The following is a 21,442-nucleotide window of genomic DNA, read 5'->3' on the forward strand; positions in this document are numbered from 1 at the left end:
AGCAGGTTATTGGGGTGGGGAAGGAATGGAGATTTTACAGTATCCTTCCCCTGCCACGCCCACCAAGCCACATCGACAGAAATGGTCATAAAAATTTTTGAATCCCACCACCGTGCTGAATGTATCCAACGCAACTTCCTACTGCTACTTTAAACCCACAGTGACAGCCCTGTTAGGTGGGTTGGGAAGAGAGAGAGAGAGAGAGAGAGAAAAGGGCTGGCCCAAAGTCGTGCAGCTGGCTTTCATGTCTAAAGGCAGGACTAGAACTCACTGTCACCTGGTGATTGCTCCAAAGTCACCCAGTCAGTTTTGATGCCCAAGGCAGGAGTAGAACTCAGAATCTCACAGTGATTGGTCCAAAAGTCACCCAGCCGGTATCAGCCTTTGAAGCCATTTTTACTTTTCATGAGTAAGGTTGGGACTAGAATTCACTGTCTCCTGGTGATTGGCCTAAAGTCACCCAGTTGGGTTTCGTGCCTAAGCCGAGACTAGAACTCGCAGTCTCCTGGTAATTGGCCCAAAATCATCCAGACAGCTTTCATGCCTAAGGTGGGACTAGAACTCACAGCCTCCTAGTGATTGGCTCTAGGTCACCAGGTTGGGTTTCGTGCCAAAGGAGGGACTAGAACTCACAGCCTCCTACTGATTGGCCCAAAATCTCCCAGACAGCTTTCATGCCTAAAGCAGGACTAGAACTCAGAATCTCCCGGTGATTGGTCCAAAGTCATCCACAGCTGGTTTTCATGACTAAGGTGAGACTAGACGTCTTTTACTTTCTAACCTGGTGCATTAACCACTGGACTAAACTGGCTCTGATGAGGATGAGAAATGCTGATTGTAATCAATGAATCAATTGATCTAGAATATCCTAATCTTCTTCTGGAAGTAATCCAGAATGATGAACAGGATGCCATCACTTCCTCCTCCCAACAAATGCAATTTTATTAGGTCACCAAGAACCCAATAAGAGAATTCAAACATTCCAGAAGTTCACCATTTAAGCCCTAAAATAGTCGGCTGTATTTATTCTATCTGTCTTTCCCAAAACAATTCCCCAACGTTTGCCGTCATCTTTCTCTATTAATTTCTGAATTGCAGGTTGTGATCAAATACCAGGAGATACGAAGATGATACGCAGGGCTGATGGAAAAAAAGGATTCCTTCCCAACTCCCCACACCACCCCCAAGGGGCTTTTAACCAAAATCTATGTTTTCCTCAAGTTTTCCTCCGACTGAAAACTTGTGAGTAAAACGAAAGAATGAAAGGAATGCACCGCTCTGGCTGTTTTAACTTCTCTGTTTCCTGGATTCTGTATTGCACTGGGATAGCTTCCAGAAAATTGGATTTGGGTCCTTAGCTGGTTACTTCTTCGGATGTAATCTATTAGATGCTTTTGCTTAACTTTAAAAGCTTAAGTGATTTTTATGAAGCTTTTAATTACTGTTAGTGCAAGTTCTTATAACAATCGCAAGGGCCGATGCTTTAGGAAGGAAAGGCTGCCTTGGATCCAACTATGCATGCCGGTTACAAAAACCACACCTCGTCCCACTATAGCAAAGCGTTTCTTTTTAGCCTTGTGGATAGTCCTCGGATCGCGACAATCATTGGGACCAGAGTGTCCCGTTTTTAAGCAAGGCGGTTGTTAAGTGAGCCACGGCTGATTTTATGACCTTTTTTCTGCCGTGGTTGTTAAGCGAATGACTGTAATTTAAGGGAGTGATGTGTTTGCTACGTGAATCTGGCTTTTCCCAATGACTGCTTGTCGGAGGACAGCTGGGAGGGTCAGGAATAGGAATAGGGAGAGGAGAGGGGAGAGAACAGAGAATAGAACAGAAAATAATATAGAATAGAATAGAATAGAATAGAATAGAATAGAATAGAATAGAATAGAATAGAATAGAATAGAATAGAATAAGAACAGAATAAGAATAGAATCACAGAATAGAATCACTGAATAGAATAGAGTAACAGAATAAGGATAGAATCACAGAATAAGAACAGAATAGAATCACAGAACATAATCACATAATAGAATAGAATAAGAATAGATCACAGAATAGAATCACAGAATAGAATAGATTCATAGAATAGACTCACAGAATAGAATAGAATAGAATAGAATAGAATAGAATAGAATAGAATCACAGAATAGAATCACAGAATAAAATAGAATAGAATCACAGCATAGAAGAATAGATCACAGAACAGAATCACAGAATATAATAGAATAAGAATAGAATAGAATAGAATTGGAATAGGGAGAGGGGAGGGGAGGAGAGGAGAGAGAACAGACATCGAACAGAAAATAATAATTGAATAGAATAGGAAGAGAAGAATAAAAAATAGAACAGAATAGATTTAGAATGTAGACTAGACTAGAATAAAATAGGGCTGTAAGTCACATTTTTTCAGTGCTGATAAAATGGTCACTAAATGAATGGCTGTAAATTGAGGACTACGTGTACTGGCTTTGTCTGACTGTATGCAGTATTTATTCATATGCTTCCTTATACGTGCTATTTAGAGACCTCCCTCCACGCAACTGTACGTAAGTCCTCGACTTACACAATTGAGCCCAACATTTGTGTGGCTAAGCGAAACATTTGTTATGTGAATTTTTTGCCCCCGTTTTCCCCCCCCACTCTTGCCACTGTTTGTTAAATGAATCCCTGTCATTGTTAAGTTAGCATCGTGGTTGTTAAGTGAATCTGGCTTCTCCACTGACCTAGCTTGTAGCGAGGTCACCAAAGGGGATTATACGATGGTGGTGGTGGTGGGGAACACAGCGAAGGTCATAAGTACGAGTTCAGTTGCCAAGCGGCCGAATTTTAATCACGTGACCATGGTCACTGTCAACTCATAAAACATTCCTGGGCTTGTTTTAGTAGTTGCCATAAAAGGGGAGGGGGGAGGAAGGGAATCTGGAAGAGCAGTGCAGCAGCTGAAACCGAAAGAATATTCCAACTCTTGTCTTTAAAAGACTGTAACTAAACTACCAGAGCTTTTGCCTGCGAATATATTTAATTGGAGAAGGTGACTGATGACGCCCAACCTGTGAACAAGCTTAATTGGAGAATCTGATTTATGATACCCACCCAGGGGGGTGAGGGGGAAACAGGTGACGGTAAATGACGTATGTCAGAGTTGGCTTCATACAGGGCAGTGCCAGTATGTCGCCTCTAATAAATCATTTGAAGTTTTTTGAAGTTTGGCTCGAGAATCATGATTTCATTAGAGCGATTGCTGGAATCCTGACAGTCACACCCAAAACAAATGGCCATAACTAGCTTTTTTCAGTGCTGTTGTAACTGAGAGATCACTAAATGAACTGTTGTATCCCTGTACAGGTAGTCCTTGACTTACAACAGTTCGTTTATTGACCGTTCTGAGTTATAACGGCACTGAAAAAGTGACTTATGACCGTTTTTCCACACTTACGACTGTTGCAGCCTCCCCATGGGCCCATGATCAAAATTCAACTGCTTGGCCACCAATTCACATCTACGATGGTTGCAGTGTCCCGATGTGTTGGGAGACTGGGACCTCATCCCCAGCCCAGCTTAATAATTGAAACAGGGAGAGCTGAGATTGCTGTATTGAGTGAAATGATCACATGGCATACTGCTTAATGACCACATCACTGGTCATTAACCAAGATTATGGACCCAACTGTCATCACAAGTGGAGTATTATGTCAGGATTCTGACAGTTACCCCAATTAAATCATGATTCTTGAGCCAAACTTCCAAAATTTCAAAAGGATTTATTGGGAGTTAATATGCCAGCACTGCCTCGGTGTAGCCAACTCTGAGACACATCATTCATGGTCACCCTTGACCCTGGTTTTCCCCCCACCTCTGGGTGTATTGTAATTCATATTCTCCAATGGGACACATCCATAGCCCAGAGTCACTGATCATGCTCTCCAGTTACAATTTTTGCCTGGCAGAAACTTCGGTCAACGACTTACTATCTTTGGAAACATTTATGGAATGCAGTTTTGGTTTGCAAGTGTTTGCGGCACTGCTCCCCACTCCCTTTCTGTTGGCAACTCTAAAAAGACCAGAGAAATATTTTATGAGTTGATATATCTGTATCTGAAATGACAGTTCTTTTTTTCTTCAAAAAAAATAGGATGCAACAATCAATCATTCAATTTTTATGAGGTCATAGACTCATAGAAGAAACAAGAAAATCACATTTGTTTACGTGTTTGTTCGAGTGTGCATCATACAATATATCTGGGTGTAAAATAAAAAATTCAGATGCTTGGCCTATTTATGACAGGGTCACATGATCTCCTTTTGCGACCGTCTGACAAGCAAAGTCAATGAGGAAAACCAGATTCGTGTTGTGGCCTGCCGCCGGCTAATGGAGCTGGCAGCAGAGTCAGACAGCAAGGAGGCTGGGGAGGAACCTGGGCCAGTCCTGGAGGCTGAGGAAGACTCGGAGTAGGGCTCTGCTTCAGAGGCAGAGATGGGGCCAGGGCAGACTGGCAGTCATCAGCTGCCTTTGGTCTCAGACAGCAGCGAAGTGGGGGAGCTTCTGGAACCGGTTCCCAGCCTGCACATGCCCAGAGCTGTGAAAAGGAAGGAACAATTAAGAACTCAGGGTAGAGTAAGGCCACAATGAATGCCCCCCTCCCATAAGGATTAAAAGAAGAGCAAAAGGGGAGGGGGATTTTGTAGGAAACAATTCGTCCATTCGTTTGTTCATTCCAGCCTCGTGAAGATTTGTCTGTGTAACAACCTAGGGACTCTGTGCCCAGTCCTTCCCTGTCAGCACTGTGTGTGGAACTATTTACCGGGCAGCTTTCCAAGATAGATAAGTTCTGAGCTAATACTTATACTTAAAGACTGTTTGCCAGGCCGTTGCTGAATGTGAATGCAGTAAATTCACATCCATTTAATAAAAGAGGTTTTGCCAGGACACAGAGTTGCTTAGTGCTTTTTGGGGAAGCCCAGGACAGAACAATTTGCTTGACACCCATGTAACTTAACTGCAGTAATTCACTTAACGACTGTGACAAGAAAGGTCACACAACGGGGCAGAGCTCACTTAAACCCAGGACGTAAACCTAGGAAATAAAACAGCAGAATGAAACAAAGCAGATCATTGGATTACCCTATAACATGAAATTAAAAATATATTATTAAGAGATGTCAATGCCAAGGGAAATTAAAAATATCTCCCTGGGCAAAAAAAACCCTAACAATGATTATCCTGGGTAGCTTGATTTGGGGAAGATATTCTATAGCTGAAGGACCATTATCAAAGATTTATTATATTAATCATTTAAAACTCCGACTCTGCCACAGAAACGTCTCTAAATCAGGGAACATCCTGCGGGATAAACATTGATGAATATAAGAAGTTCCAGCAAGTACAAATTGCATTAAGGAAATGACTCCCTTCTAGCAATTATTAGCCAGCATTTTAAGCCATCTTTGGTTATACATTCACTTCCAGATCGGAGTTTGGTTAGTTTTAGCAAAATTCTTCAAGGGTTGCCGAACTACATCTTGCATCATTGTTTAACCATCTTGGTCTGTATAGATAGTCTTCAATTTACAACTACTGTTGAGACCAAAACTTATGTCACTAACTGAGACATTTGTTAAATGAGTTTCCCCCCATTTAACAACGTTCAGTTAAGTGAATCACTGCAGGTTTTAAGTTAGTCATATGGTTGTTAAATGAATTAGTTTTCTCCATTGACTTTGAAGGTCAAAAGGGGATCACATGACCCCAGGACAATGCAATGGTCATAAATAGGAATCAGTTGCCAAGCTTATGAATTTGGACCACGTGACCCAGGAGATGCTGCAATGTTAAGGGTGAAAAACGGTCATAAGTCACTTCTCTCAATGCCATTGTAACTCCAAATGGTCGCTGAACAAACTGCTGTAAATCAAGGACTATACCTGGATTGGTTCAAGGAAATTATGAGTTTTAACCTAGGAGGTACAGAGATAGCTACTTCAAAGTAAAAAAAATAGCATGAAATTCAAGTTGCGGGTCTTAGTCTATTGTCCATCAAAGTGCGCTAGGACCATGAATCAAAGTTTGGTCTTGGTTTGAAAACTTGGATCTTACAGGGGACAAACCAAGTTATATGAGAGAGAGAGAGAGATCCTAGCTTCAAGGTCAGGGACAAACATGATAGATAGATAGATAGATAGATAGATAGATAGATAGATAGATAGATAGATAGATAGATAGATAGATAGATAGATAGATAGATAGATAGATTTCCTAGCTCCAAGATCAGGGAGATAGATAGATAGATAGATAGATAGATAGATAGATAGATAGATAGATAGATAGATAGATAGATAGATAGATAGATAGATAGATAGATAGATAGACAGATAGAGATAGATAGATTAGAGATAGAGATAGAGATAGAGATAGAGGTAGAGGTAGAGGTAGAGATAGAGATAGAGATAGAGATAGAGATAGAGATAGAGATAGAGATAGAGATAGAGATATGGTTCCTAGCTCCAAGGTCAGATTTTTAGAGTTTTAAAAAAGATGCGACTAATGTCCAGGGTGACATATGGCCATTAGTATTTTGATCCACAGCTTCCCAGCACTTGCTGGGTGTGTGAAATAGAGTTTGTTTAGCCTAAGTAAACACTGGCGGCTTGTTAAAATTCAGGTCTTTTGCTAGCTTGAGGAAGATTCAGGTCACTCTGCTTGCTGGCGGAACAGAAATCAATATATTGCAGACTTCCCTCTTGCTCACACACACGCACACACCCAAAAATAAAGCATAAAAAATTAAAAATCCATTGCAAACGCAGCTCCCTTTCAAGCATAACATTTCTCAACAGATGGAGAAAATAATTTATAACTGGTCAAGAAAGAATAATAAATACAGAGAGATTTTTTTTTCCAGAAAGACCAGTATATTAGGTTAATTCCGAAGCTGGAGACAATGAAATTTGATTTGGCCTACTTCAGTTTCCGTTTCCTAAAGCAATGACTCCATATGCCGAAAGCGAAGAAAAAAATACATGTCTCTAAGATATTTACACACTCCACTCTATTGGGAATTTGCGTGGAGGTTTAACAACACACGTATAGTAATTTAAATAAGAGACAAAAGCTTTGTTACAAAACCAGCAAAGGACGGGAGAACAACGCAATATATTAACCAGCAAGGCTTAGTTTTAAAAAGCTAAAGGAGAAATTAATTCTTTGCAATGAAATGTTACAGAGAGAATTGGAGCATCAGCCTTACAGAGAGGAGATACAGCAAAATCAAGAAATTGTTTCACGTACTTAGCATACTTCCTCTAACAAGGTGATATGGAGAAGTGTCTCACCTGAACATCTCAAGAGACTGACAAATGCATTACTAAGCAGTTTCCCCTCCCATCCTTAGGAACCTTCAGATGTATTGGAAATTCTTGAAATTCTGCAGGCACCAAATTGCAAGACTGCTTATAATAGCGCTCCCTTATTGAAGACATAGAAGTGGGTCATTTTAACAGCACAATAGCTGGGCAGCTAAGTTCCTCGTTCTCAGTTATCAATACATTCTTCCCCAGAAGTGTTGCATTGACACACACACACACACACACAAAATCTACAGATGATAGAAGTGAAAGCCTGCTTGGGACCTTCCACATGGCGGTTGTTGCTGGAATCCCTGGTACCGGTTTTAACATACATGTTATTAATCAAAATAATTCCTAAAGAAGCCCATTCTCTGGATCACGGACCATACTCATGTAAACCATCAAGATAATGCATAAAACTGTCATGGGTATAGAACTAGACGGCTCAAATTTGGTTGGTTATCAACATTTGGATCAAGCTCCATTTTTCTCTTCTAACAAACCAGAGGTGTGAATCAACAGATCACAAACAGTTGTTTTGCTGTGCACCTGATCATCTGTGGAAGTCCTTGGTGCTCTCTGAGCTTTGAGGGTTTTCTCGCAGACATTTCATGACCCAACTAGGTAACAACATCAGCGCCAGCAGGAAGTTGGGGTTTTCTCCTGACAATGTGACCTGTTTGGTCATGAACCTTCTGCAAGAAAGCCACCAAGCTCAAAGAGCACCAAGGACTTCGCTGTTCAACCCTAATGTTCTGACCCAGCTCCTCAAACACAACAAACCCTCTGTAATCAATCAATTATTCCTTTATTATCACAGCAGGCTAACAAGTCTCTCCAGCAGGGAGATGAATAGTTGTTTGTCACACCTATTCCTCTCCACCTTTTATCCCCAGAGCTAGGGTGGGGCTTTGCTAGCAGCGGTGGCTCTTCCGTCCCAAGGACCGGCCCATAGATTTCCCCTGCTCTCCTCTCCTCTGTTTTCTGTGCATCTGCGCGTCAGGCACTGGACCCAGCTATTCCTCCTCTTCCTCATCAGCCACCTCTAGACCTGGGGGCTGTTGACTCTCCATCTGAGGGCTGACCGACTGTCCAGGCTCCGCCTCTCTCTCTTTCTCTCTCTGCCATCTCCATTTCCTCTTCCCCCTCGGAGCTCATAGGTTGCCTAGATGCTGACCCTGACTCCCACCTTACCTCCTCGTCTGATTTGGCTGCTGGAGGGGCTGGCGGCCATCAGGCCACAACGCCTAAGCTACAAACGTTATCTTCTATTTTTACCTGATCACCTTCCAAGCCTTGCAACCAACCATCTTCGCCACGTTAAATGCCAGCCCCAAATCCAAAATCCAAGGAAGCAATGACCATTCCATGCTCACTTTATCTGCTCACGGGATTGAAACGATGGGAAGGGGAGAGAGAAAAAATAACACATTGCAGGAATCACGGGGAAAGACCACACCGTTTTAACCATTCACAGACATGCCAATCTGGCGTTGTGGGGGAATCAAAAGAGAAGAGCAGGTCCTTTACCTGCAGAACCAGCTGCTGCCAAGCAGTCGCCAGGGGCTGCCCACTGCCAATGTTGCAGACATTTATGCGATCCGAGGGCTGGTTGGCCTGCTTGAGCTGCAGCGAGACATTGCGGCGTTCTTCCTCCAGGGCTCGGGTGAGCCGCTCAAAGCGAGCCTCTTGTTCTTTGACAGAGGCCAAGATGCTCGCTGCAGATCGGATATCATAGTCATCCATGGTTGGGCTCAAAAGGTCTGGCTTGGTCACTGATAGGGCAAAGGACAAAAATTAGGGTGACATGAATCAGGAGAAAAAGGGAGATCAGGGGTGTCCAACCTTGGCAACTTTAGGACTTGTGGACTTCAACTTGACTTACAACCTTGGCAACTTTAGGACTTGTGGACTTCAACTTGACTTACCACCTAGGCAACTTTAGGACTTGTGGACTTCAACTTGACTTACAACCTTGGCAACTTTAGGACTTGTGGACTTCAACTTGACTTACCACCTAGGCAACTTTAGAACTTGTGGACTTCAACTTGACTTACAACCTAGGCAACTTTAGGACTTGTGGACTTCAACTTGACTACCTGCACTATCAACGTTTAATGATCGTCCGAAGTTACAACGGCACTGAAAAAAAGGCCTTAGGAGCATTTTTCACATGTGTGACCATTGCCGCATCCCCGTGGTCACATGATCAAAATTCGGATGTTGGCAACTGGCTCATATTTACGACCGTTGGGAGTGTCCCAGGCAGGGGTGGGATCCTATCATTCAGACCGGTTCGGACGAACCCCTTGTTCCAATGTTCAGCTCGTTCTGAACCAGTTTGCTGCGACGAGGAAGTAAGACTGCCTGCTCACACTGTTGCCTATGCATTATGCCTTTGTTTAGAGCACAGCTGGTTCACGCAGCAGAGCAGTTTCCCAAGCCTCGGCTGTTTTCTTCACAAAGGTTGCAGCTGAATGTTAAGTATGGGCGTGCCTTTTTAAAATGCGGAGCGTGCACGCAAAGTGCCTGATCACCGAACCGGTGAAATCCCACCCGTGGTCCCAGGGTCATGGGATCCCCTTTTGTGACCTTCTGACACGCCTGGTCAATGGGGAAGCCAGATTCATTTAACAACCATATGCTACTAACTGTAACAATTGCAGGGATGACATAAAATGGGACAAAAGAATTCTGGGAGTTTGAAGGCCAGAGGTCTTAAAAAGTCACCAAGGTTGGACGCCTCTGATGTAGACGAAGCCACACCACAATGCAATTCAAAAATACTTCCAGGTTTTAATGATAGAATCTAAGATATAATAACCAACCCAGAGCGGAAAAACTTCATACCACATGCTGGAAACGCTTTAGAGACTAACAATGAAATGCAATTGACAGACCAAAGAAAGGACGGACATCTTTCCATGCTTGCATGCCATTATAGTAAAAGATAGATCAATTAAAAGACCTCTTTGCTATGGTCAAGAATGTGTTCTGGTCCACCGGCAGCCTGCAGAGACAGTAGCAGAGTCAGACAGTGGAGAGGAACAGGGGCCAGTCCAGGAGTCTGGGGAGGACTCGGGACGAGGGTCCTGCATACGATACAGAGATGGGGCTAGGGCCATTGGGGAGTGGGATGCTGACTCTGGAGCCTCCAGAATCTGACAGCAGCGAGGCAGAGGAACAAGGGGACCCTGTTCCCAGTGCACGTGTGCGCAGAGCTGCCAGAACAGTTAAGACAAAAGGTGTGACTCTGGAGTAAGGCTTGGAGGTGATTGGCCCTCCCATAAGACATAAAAGAGGAGCAAAGGGACAGGAACCTTTGCAGGAAGCAACTTTGTTCGTACTGGTCGGTTTGAAATCTGAAGCTCAGTGTTGAATTTGTGCTCTGGTTGGCCTTGTATAACTAATTGGAAATTTAGTCATTGGCGGCATTTCAAGGAAGATAAAGGTGCGGGCTTATCAGACTTATCCTGAAGGACTTTGGCAGACTTCCACGCGACTATTTACAAACTGTTGGAGACTCATTACGGGCTGTGAATGACTAAAATTCACAGCCGTTGAAATAAAGAAAAAAAGGGGTTTGGGGCTAACGTGTGTTTGTTTAGTGTCTCAATCAGTCTTGGTCAGAACAGAATGAGTGCTGAGGGCTCAGCTGCCTCTAATCGGACTTGCTCTCCATTCTGCACCTCCTCCTTCTGTGTACCAAGGGCACTCTCACATGCCACCTTTGTAAAAGGTAAAGTTGAGTTGGGTAAAGCTGGCTCCACGAGAATAAAATTCTCCCAAGAATCAAGAGAGAGGACTGGTTGGAAGACAGCTAGTCCTCGACTTACAACCAATCATTTAGTGACCGTTCAAAGTCAGAACAGCACCGCAAAAAGTGACTTTAGAAGCATGTTTCACACGTACGGCCGTTGCAGCATCCCCACAGTCAAGTGATCAAAATTCAGATGCTTGGCAACTGACTCATATTTATGATGGTCACAGTGTCATGTGATCTCTTTTTGCAACCATCTGACAAGCAAAGCCAAAGCAGAAATTTGGGGCTCAATTATGGTCAAAGGTCAAGGACTTCCTGTAAAATCAAGTGTTCACTAGACTCTAGTTCAAATCTCCCCTCTTTTTCAACGCCCGTTGAGTGGAGTAAAGCTACCCATTTATTCCCTCCCATTGTTTAACTCCCTTTGGAAGCCTGGTGTGATGAGAAACTATATAAAGGAAGACTGCTGTAACAGTTTTTTTTTAATTTGGGAAAGAAATGTACTAAACTCTTCTTCGAAAGATGGATGAGACTTTTCTGCACCGTTTCCTCTAATTATTTTCTGGTTATTCATCCAGGTACAGCTAGCTCAGTTTTTGTCTGCTTCATCATTAGTAACTAAATGAAGAGACTAGGAAAAAGCCAGCCACCAATCTGCTGAGAAGAATTCTAGTTAAACCTGCGGCATGCCCTGCGCTATTTATACATTTAACACCTTCAAAATTTGGAGTAAAGCCAGCTTCGGTATATAAAAGCTTTCCATTTTCTTCCATACGACGTATCCCTGAGCTATCTATCCTTCCAGATAGTTTGTATAGCTAGATTTAAGAAGTTGTGGGAGCTTCATCCCTGGAGGCTTTCAAGAAGAGACTGGACTGCCGTCTGTCGGAAATGGTGTAGGGTCTCCTGCTTGGGTGGAGGGTTGGACTAGATGACCTATAAGGTCCCTTCCAACTCTGTTAATCTGTAAAACCAGACTATTTTTTGATCAACAAAGGGGACTGCAAACTTTTTTCTTTATTGTCTTTTTTCTTATTTTTATTCTTTTTCTTTTTTCCTAAAAACGGCCTTAGGTGTTACCTTATTATTAGGCAATTAAATTCTATATAGGAGGGATTCGACTTATAACTGTTTGTTTACTGATAGTTGGAAGTTACAAGGGCAGGGATGGGATTTATCCGGTTTGGGCCGGTTCGAGCAAACTGGATGTTAAATTTGCATCAGGTTTACTGAACCAGTATTTAAACTGACTGGCTGGCCCCGGACACCCTTCTCCATTCCTCCCAGGGGTCTCCACATGGTCCATTTTCGATGCAGGGAAGTACAAGGTCTGCGCGAAGGCTCTGGGAGGGGGGAGGAACGGGCCTTTCGGAAGTACCGGAAGTCCTGGAATGGGCCTGTTTCCGGCTTCCGGAGGAGCTCCAGAGACTTGGGGAGGCCATTTTCTCCCTCCTAGAGGCCCGAGGGAAGCCTCTGGATCCTTGGGAAGGTGAAAAAGTTCCAGTAGGCCACGCCCACCAGTTGCCCATGCCAACTGGGCAGCAAACTGGTTGCTGGGATTTTTGAATCCCACCTTTGTACAAGGGCACTGAAAAAAGTGACTTACGATCAGTTTTCACGCTTATGACCATGTTGCAAGCATCCCCATGGTCACCTGATCTAAATTCAGACACTTGGCAACTGATTCATACTTATGACGGTTGAAGTGTCCTGAGGGGGGCGTCATGCGATCCCCTTTTGCAACCCTCTGACTAGCAAAGTTCTATGGGGAAATCCAGATCCCCTTCACAAATGTGTTATTAACTCAACAGCTGAGGGGATTTCCCTCAGCAACATGAAATGTGGACTCCTTTGCAGTCGTAAGTCGAGGACTACCTGTCGTCAAATCCTGTGCCGATCTCCGCTAGCATTCCAGGACATGCAACATTCCCCTCATGCAATTTTGGAAAACGTGCATTGAGAAACGCCCCCCAAAAATACACACCTAAGAAGATTTAGGAAGGCCTTTTACGTTAAGAAGGTTGGGACATCACACATTAATCTCTAGAGGAAGTGAAGCCACAGACAACCTTAAGCAGAAAAAGCTGTAAAGAAAGGAAGAGGAAAAGAGAGAGAGAGAGAGAAAGAAGAGAGGTTAGTTGGCAAAGTGTTAGTAAGACTACTTTGCAGTCACATTTTCTTTCACCAAAGAAGATTTAGCTGCATACAGAGAAGAAAACGAACAAAAGCCATCAAATACAAGGAGTTTAGAATCTTTTTGCAGCAGAACTTCTCAGTCTGAGAAACTTTGCAAATGTATGGACTTCAATTCCCAGGGTTCCCCGGGAGAATTCCCATGCTGGCTGGGGGATTCTGGGAGCTGAAGTCCACGCATTTTTTAGTTGTTGAGGTTGAGGCACTGTTTATGTTATGTTCTGACCCAAACCTGGTTCCAAGAGACCAAACACAAGATAAAGGCAGCAGTACAATCTTTTAATGTTTTAGCTAAGAATTCTGTTTCTTCACAGATAATTAACTAATTAGCTCCGACAAGAAAGAACCTTGCCAAGTTTTTGCAAGTCTGCCAAAACACAACAGATAATAGTCCTGGCCCCCCTTCTGAGTCCTTGCTCTCCTCAGCCGTCCACACCTGCTGCCGGCTAACCACAACATGCTATGACCGGACGATACAACTCCATCAGCCTTCCTCAACCGGGGGACCTTCTATTGGTGATGGGACCTTCACGATTCCCAAGTTGATGGGACCGTGACTTAATTTACTTGAGCACTGGAGGGCTAAACTCCATCAACCTGAAAAAGAAAGAAGAAATCCAAGTGTCTTTTTGTTCAACACTTGAATTGCTCTTTCTTGGTATATGTAGACATTGGTTGGAATTCAACTCACTTCTTCCAGGAAATTCCAAAGGGGAAGTTGGCTTCTAAACAGACCCAGCCTTAAATGGGTCATCTTGAGCATTCAAAATTAAGAACTGACCTCTCTAGTATTTCACTTTTTCTCTAATCTGCCCAATGATTCTGTTTAATACTGGCTCATCATGAAAACTATTCTATTCTCACATTCCACAAAAGAGGGAAATGAATGACAAAACCTCCTTCTCTTTGGATTAACACATAAAAATCAACCTGGCTTTACAAAACAAAAGATCGTGTAATAGGCAGAATTATAATCCTGTGGGCCATTGGTGGTTTTACACACACACACACACACACACACACACACACACACACACAATTCATGCTCTTCCCAGCCATAAAACTGAGGAAAACCATGGAGATTTATGGTGCCATGATTGAAAAGAAAATCCACCAAAGAGGTGCATAAAGATTTTGGTTAGAATTTATTCTGGATTTTTTTTAAAAAAATCAAGTTTCTCCAACCTGCCCCATCCTAACAGGAGACATGGTGTTGAAGGATTCAACAGGTTTTTAACTTAAATAAGCAAAGGTAGGCTACCAACAAATAAATAAATATAGAGAAAAAATTTTTCCCTATTTTTATTTATTTGTTTGTAGCCTATCTTTACTATTTTTACAAGCAGCCCCAGTCAGTGAACATATCCAACACATCTTCCTCTTCTTCTTTACCCCACAAAAACACCCCTGTGGGGTAGACTGGGTTGGGAGGGAGGGACAGCCGAAAGTCACCCAATTGGCTTTCTTTCATGCCTAAAATGGACTAGAACTCACAAGTTCCTGATGATTGGCTCAAAGTCACCCAGCTGGCTTTCATGAGTAAGCAAGACTAGAACTCACCCTCTCCTGGTGATTGGCTCAAAGTCACCCAGTCAGATTTCATGAGTAAGCAAGACTAGAACTCACCATCTCCTGGTGATTGGCCCAAAGTCACCCAGTCAGATTTCATGACTAAGCAAGACTAGAACTCACCATCTCCCAGCGATTGGCCCAGCTGGCTTTCATGGCTAAAGCAGGACTTGAACTGAAAAATCTCCAGCTTTCTAGTTTGCTGTCTTAAGTACTAACTAGACCAAACTGGCTTTCCAGGTTTTTTTCTCCCCGCCCGCTACTACATTATCATAAACATCTTGAGAACTTAAAATTGGGCTTTTGCTTTTTGTTGTCTTCTGTAGTGATGTAAGGATACCTCTGGGTGATACCATCAGCTCTGTTTTGTTTCTCAAGATCCCCACGGTTTTAGCAGGGTGCTGAGTGAGCTATTAAGGAAGTAATTATTACATATTCTTCTGCAACTGTCTCCTTGCAGAGTCCAGCAAATTCCTTTTCCAAGCTAAGCCCTTCTCCTCTACTCCAACTCAAAGGCTTCTTTGCTCTCAATTCCTCCTCTAATTTGGCAGATTATCAACAATCCCACACCAATGAAAAGCAGTGAACAAAAGATGGCAATTTCAATGCAGACACAGACAGGCAACCACGGTGTGCTGATGTCAGAAGAAAGAAAGCGGGGGAAATGGATCAGCAACTGGGGTTTTGTTTAAGGTAGACACACATATCCACACTCACACCCCAAAGTAATCTGTCAAACAAAGAGTTCAGCCAAGGAGAGATTGAAGGGAGAGGAAATGTCTCGATGAAATAATAAAAAACAAAGGGGGGAATATTCCCCAACTCAGTGCCCATTTAGAGGGTGGGAAAGGTCTGGAATTATTTTTAATTTCAACTGCATAAATTAGTCCATGAAATTTACCCCTTGGTGGAAAAACAGGAGTCATTTACAACATAGAGTGTTTTAAGAACTGCAACAACCAGAATATGTAGGACAAACAGACAGAAGATTGGCAGAATCCGTCCATGAACACCAACTGGCAGACAGGATGGTAATTCTTTGATTTCACAAACATATAAACAGAGTTAACCATAGTTTCAGTTGGAAAAATGTGACCATCCTAGACCAGGCCAAGTCCAAAAATGCCAGGGAATTTCTAGAAGCCTGGCACTCGGGCAAAACAGCTGTCAATAGACACATAGACATTAACAACATCTATAAAGGTAAAGTTAAAGGTTCCCCTCGCACATAATATATGCTAATCGTTTCCGGCTCTAGGGGGCAGTGCTCATCTCTGTTACAAAAGCCAAAAAGCCAACACTGTCCAAAGACGTCTCTGTGGTCATCTGGCCAGCATGACTAAATGCCGAAGGCACACAGTACCCTGTTACCTTTCCACCAAAATGGTCCCTGTTTCTCTATTTGCGTTTTTTACGTGCTTTCGAACTGCTAAACTGGCAGAAGCTGGGACAAGTAACGGGAGCTCACTCCATTACAGGGCGCTAGGGATTCGAACCTCTGAACTGCCGACCTTTCTGTCCAACAAACTCAGCGTCTTAGCCATTAAGCCACCATGTCCCTCAACATCTATAGACTATGCAAAAAAGACAATCAACCAGCCCAAAAGAGAAAAAGATTCCAGCACCTCTCCATTAGTAATCAGCACCCAGATCAGCATAGATTAACTCCAAGGTTAATATCAGACCAACAATCCATTTTACCCACACAGACATGTAAGTCACCGGAATATAAAGTGACAGCAAACTGCACTCCTTACTAGCACTGATAATGTTACCTAGTTAGGGTCATGAAATGTCTGCAAGAAAACTAGCAAACTCAGAGAACACCAAAGACCCCACAGTCTTTCTCCTCTTCCTCCTCCTCCTCCTCCTTTCTGCAAACTTCCCTCCCTTCTAGCACTGATGATGCCATGTAGCTGAGTCATGAAATGTCTGCAAGAAAACCACTAAGCTCATAGACCACCAAAAACCTCATAGTCGTCCTACTCCTCCTTTTACCCTTCTCCTTTCTCCACTCTGCAAACCTAGTTGGACAAAGAAATGTCTTCAAGAAAACAACCAAGCTCAGAGAGTCCCAAGGACATCACTGTTCATCGCTAAATTACAAAAAATTCTCTTCTATGGGCTATTTGCTCACAAAAAACAGGAAGTATTCTTGTGTCCCCATCATTAATAAACATTGTGCTATTTCACAACAAACATTCTCTTGACCTGCCAACCAGAATATGCATGAATTGCATCCTGATTTTTTGAAAAAGAAAATCTAATTTGTAGGAATGAACATGGGCTTATTTAAGTACCAAAGCATCCCCTCTCCAACCCCACCCCAAATGGAGATCAATCTTTTTCAGTTTATAAATAAAGATCTCCAGTTCAAGAGGCTATATGAAGCAACTAAAACCACTTAGCTTCACCAAGGTTTACTAAATTCCATCGCAAATCATAATCTCTCATAAATGTTTACCGAGCCATCCATAAAACCAAGAACAAATGTTTGCTTGGCTCCATTTCCGAACAGCACAGAGTAGCGCGGATTAAGCATACAGTAAATCAATTTCTGTGCTGTCAATCTTTTCGCCAACCACAAAACTTGCCCGCGTGCTAAAATATTCTCAGCCACAAGACCAAAACTGTTAAAAACTGTTAAATCTTTGTATGCTAAGAGTTATTTGCTTCTCAAAATAATGATCAGGACTTCCATTCATGATCAAATGCACCTTAAGTTTTCTGTGAATCTCAATTTTTCAAGAAGTCAGCAAACTGGTTTACTAGCTGGCTATTACCGTTATTAATTACTACAGCTATTTTTTTTCAGACCTGATGAGACCACATCTAGAATATTGTATATGGTTCTAGGCAACAAACTTCTAGAACTGTAGATGACCAAGTTGAGGGTGAGGTCAAATGCATCATCAGTTTGGAGTCTCTACACCCCAGTAAGAGATCCAAGTCAAAGTCCACCTTATCTGGCACCAATTTGTCTTGACCAATTTAATTAATTAATTGAACAGTTAACAATGAAATAGTGGAAAGGCTTGCCTTGAGATGTGGGTGTTCCATCACTGGAGATTTTAAAGAAGAGGCTGGAGAGCTACTTGTCTGGAATGGTATAGGGTCTCCTGGTTGAGCTAGGGGTTCAGATTCTTCTGAGTAGATAGCATCAAATAAATTCATAGTGCTTTTGAACTCTATCCTGACTCCTGATTTCTTGCAAATCACACGAATGATGTCAATATGTCAGGCTGGAGGAACTTGATATGCTCAGACTGCAGAGAAGAAAATTGAGAGTGCCATGATGCCTGTGTTCATATAATAAAGAGGATTGTCGGTAAAGGTGAAGAACTATTTTTTTCAATCACAGAAAGGAGGACAGGTATAGGCTACAGCTCCATAAATGTCAGGTCCAAAATCACGAATGACCAAGAGTGATTCTTCAAGCTGAGTTCTTTATTATTTCACGCCGGTAGACAAAGTCTTGCCAGACTGAAGAGTCTATTACCTGCCTCTACAATATTCTCGGGGAATTATTATGGAGGGACAGTCTTTACTCTCTTTCTCTCACACATGATATCCAGGCTGAGGTGCTTCTTCTTCCTCTGGAATGGACCTCCTCCCTCCTGAGAAGCTGCCTCCTCACTATATTCCATCACAATATGTTTTGTTTAAATATAAAGGAAAACTTCCTGGCGTTAAGCTCTGCACAACAACGAAACAGCCAAACCTATGGAAGTTGTGCATTCGTCATCTCTGGAGGTCTTCAGAAAAGGTTGGGTAGTCACCTCTTCAAGATCATTTAATTAGTCTCCCTGTACCTTCCAAGGAGGCGAACTAGAACTCTGAAATTGATTCCGCGTTCATTCCCAAGTAAAAATCACCTCCAGTTTGTTTAACGTTTTTCAAAGTCAGCTCCTCTGCGCCAAAACAGATCCTCCACCACTGTGAGAACATTCTTCCATATGTTGACCAAGCATGCTTTCATTTTATTTTTTTTTGTTCATTTCTCCAGCTAAACGTCTCCAACTTTGGAATGTTTAGGGTCGAGTTCTTCCAAAACTGCATACAAATACAGTATGAGTGTATGTGTGTGTATGTGTATATGTGTGTGTGTGTGTGTGTGTGTGTATACACACACACACACACACACACACATACACACATACATATAATGTATATGATTTTTCAAATTGACCATCAAAGCATTAGTATTTCATATATTATTATTAACACGCTCTGATGCTAATGAGTTCTACTCCCCCTCCCCACCTGAAAAGAAATCTCTTCCCAATGCAAAACACAAGCAGAGGAGAGGAGTTTCAGTTTCAGAGCAGTAAGTAGCTTTAGTACAGAACAGTTGAGCTAAGCCACGCCCAGGCTCCTTGCTGTCTCCTTCTTGCTCACACAGCAGATAACTGTTTCAGTTCCCAAACAGCCCTCAACTCTCTCACACACTGACAGGACGCTATCCAGATGAATACCAATGGATGCTGGTAGGCAGAGGCAGAATTTTTTCCTCAATTTTCCTCCCCAAAAACTAAGCCCATCACATAGTTTCATAATGAAGCACAGGTATTGAGCTAGTGTGTGTGTGTGTCTGTGTGTGTGTCTGTGTGTGTATACAAACACACACACACACACACACACACACACACATATATATATATACATACATATACACACACACACTATATATATATATGCACACACACACACATACACACACACACATATATACACACACACACATACACACACACATACACACACACACACACACACACACACACACACACATATATATATATATATATATATATATATATATATATATATATATATATATATATATATATATATATAAAATTTGTGTAATTTTCATCCTGAGATTTGTGGAACATCGGGACGTTTGAACTTTGGTGATAACAAAGCTGTACATGAAACTGAAGCAGAACGCACAGGCGTCTGTACACAGACTTAGAGATAAAATTCTGTGTGGGCTTCATAACAGATGTGTCAAAGAGACATACCAAGGCGAAGAATTAACTGATACTATAAATAGCCTTGTGCGAGCATTAGGAACACAAAAGGGCTTAATTTGCTTATCTACAAACCAGAATCTGGCTACAGTTAATTGCCGAGGTGAACTTGAATGCTAAGAAAATCCTCCTCCCGGAAAAAAGAGATGAGGAGGGGGGAAAAGGGGGTAATTTAAGCCAATCTGATTGTTTGATTCTAAATCGCGGGGAGAGGTCTCTGCGTTTACCTCAGAAAAAAAGCACCACATGGCTAATTAGGTCCAGAGAGGAACTGAAGAAAAGCTTTCAATATGTTTTTTCCCCCCCACACCTGACAAAATGTGTAACAAAATCTTTTCGTTCGTGCAGTTACAGGAAAGCATGAAAGCGTCTTCTCTTCCCTTGTTTCCAGGGGATTTATGAGGGCAACTCCTATTTCTATTCTAGGGAATAATTTATTTATTTGGTTTCCTCATATCCCACCTTTATTAGTTTTAAATAAATAACTCCAGGTGGCAAACATTATCGGAATAAAAACCTTTTGTCCTCTTATTTTCTCCCCAACAACAATCTTGTGAGGTAGATTGGGTTGAGACAGAGGGACTGGTCCAAAGTCACCCAGCCGGCTTTCATGACTAAAATGGGACTAGAACTCTCAGTCTCCTGGTGATTGGCCCAAAGTCACCCATCTGGATTTCATGGTTAAGGCAGGACTAGAACTCACCACCTCCTGGTGATTGGCCCAAAGTCACCCAACCAGCTTTCATGCTCAAGGCAGAATTAGAATTCATTGTCTCCTGGTAACTGGCCCAAAGTCACCCAGGTAGCTTTCAGGCCTAAGACAGGACCAGAACTCTCAATCTCCTACTTTCTAGCCTGGTGCCTTCACCACTAGACCAAACTAGATAATGCAAAGATATCTATCTGGGCAGAACTGATAAAACAGAAGCAATCAAAGAGGCGAGATGTTTTGTTCCTCTGCTGTCCAGAGAACTTACTGAAGGGGAGAAGACGACAATGCCCTATGAAGTTCACAAGCTCTTTCATCGCTATTTGTTGTGGGGCTTGTTGGTTAGGGTGGAGGGAGAGATTTATTTTTTTCCCAGAGGAAAAAGAGGCAGCAAAGCTTAGAATGTGTGTTAGACAGGAAGAAAGTTAGGACAGCTCCTCCTTAACAGTTCACAGAGTGTATCTGCAGTGATGCAGATAATTACTTTAGTCCGGCTGTTGTGGCTAGCCGGCAGCAGGTGTGGATGGCTGGGAAAGCCAGGACCATCAGGGAGTGGGCTGCTGCCTTCAGAGATTGTGGGGGCTGGCAGCAGCGATGAGGAGGTTCCCGAGGAGCCTGTGCCAAGTGCGCGTAGGATTGCTCGTAGGAAAGAGCAGCTACAACAGCACGGGCGACTCAGGAGTAAGGCTGCAAGGTAATGGCCCCTCCTTCAAGAAGACAAAAGGCAGCTGTGCATCGAACGTTCTTTGTAGGAAGCAAAGACGTTTTGAAACTCAGCCTCGTGGGCATTCCAGTTGGTATTTGAAGACTCTTGTGCTGTAAACTATT

At 42.6% G+C, this 21,442-nt stretch overlaps 1 protein-coding gene across 9 annotated transcripts in view; it reads right to left on the reverse strand.

The window, feature by feature from the left end:
* ARVCF (ARVCF delta catenin family member) overlaps positions 1–21,442 on the reverse strand; it is a 241,802-nt gene that overhangs the window by 154,547 nt on the left and 65,813 nt on the right. For 6 of the 9 annotated variants that reach the window (XM_087913366.1, XM_087913369.1, XM_087913368.1 and 3 more), the window contains exons 4-5: positions 13,095–13,194; positions 8,878–9,122 (exon numbers count right to left, since the gene is read on the reverse strand). The exons of the other annotated variants lie outside the window; for them this stretch is intronic. In XM_087913366.1, the coding sequence (XP_087769492.1) occupies positions 8,878–9,093 (216 nt within the window). In that variant the 5' untranslated portion in view covers positions 9,094–9,122; positions 13,095–13,194. The remainder of the gene's footprint in view (positions 1–8,877; positions 9,123–13,094; positions 13,195–21,442) is intronic. 9 annotated transcript variants of the gene reach the window in all.

Source organism: Pseudonaja textilis, chromosome 15 (assembly GCF_049901715.1).
Source record: "Pseudonaja textilis isolate UNSWEBS1 chromosome 15, rPseTex1.2, whole genome shotgun sequence".
Taxonomy (NCBI): domain Eukaryota; kingdom Metazoa; phylum Chordata; class Lepidosauria; order Squamata; family Elapidae; genus Pseudonaja; species Pseudonaja textilis.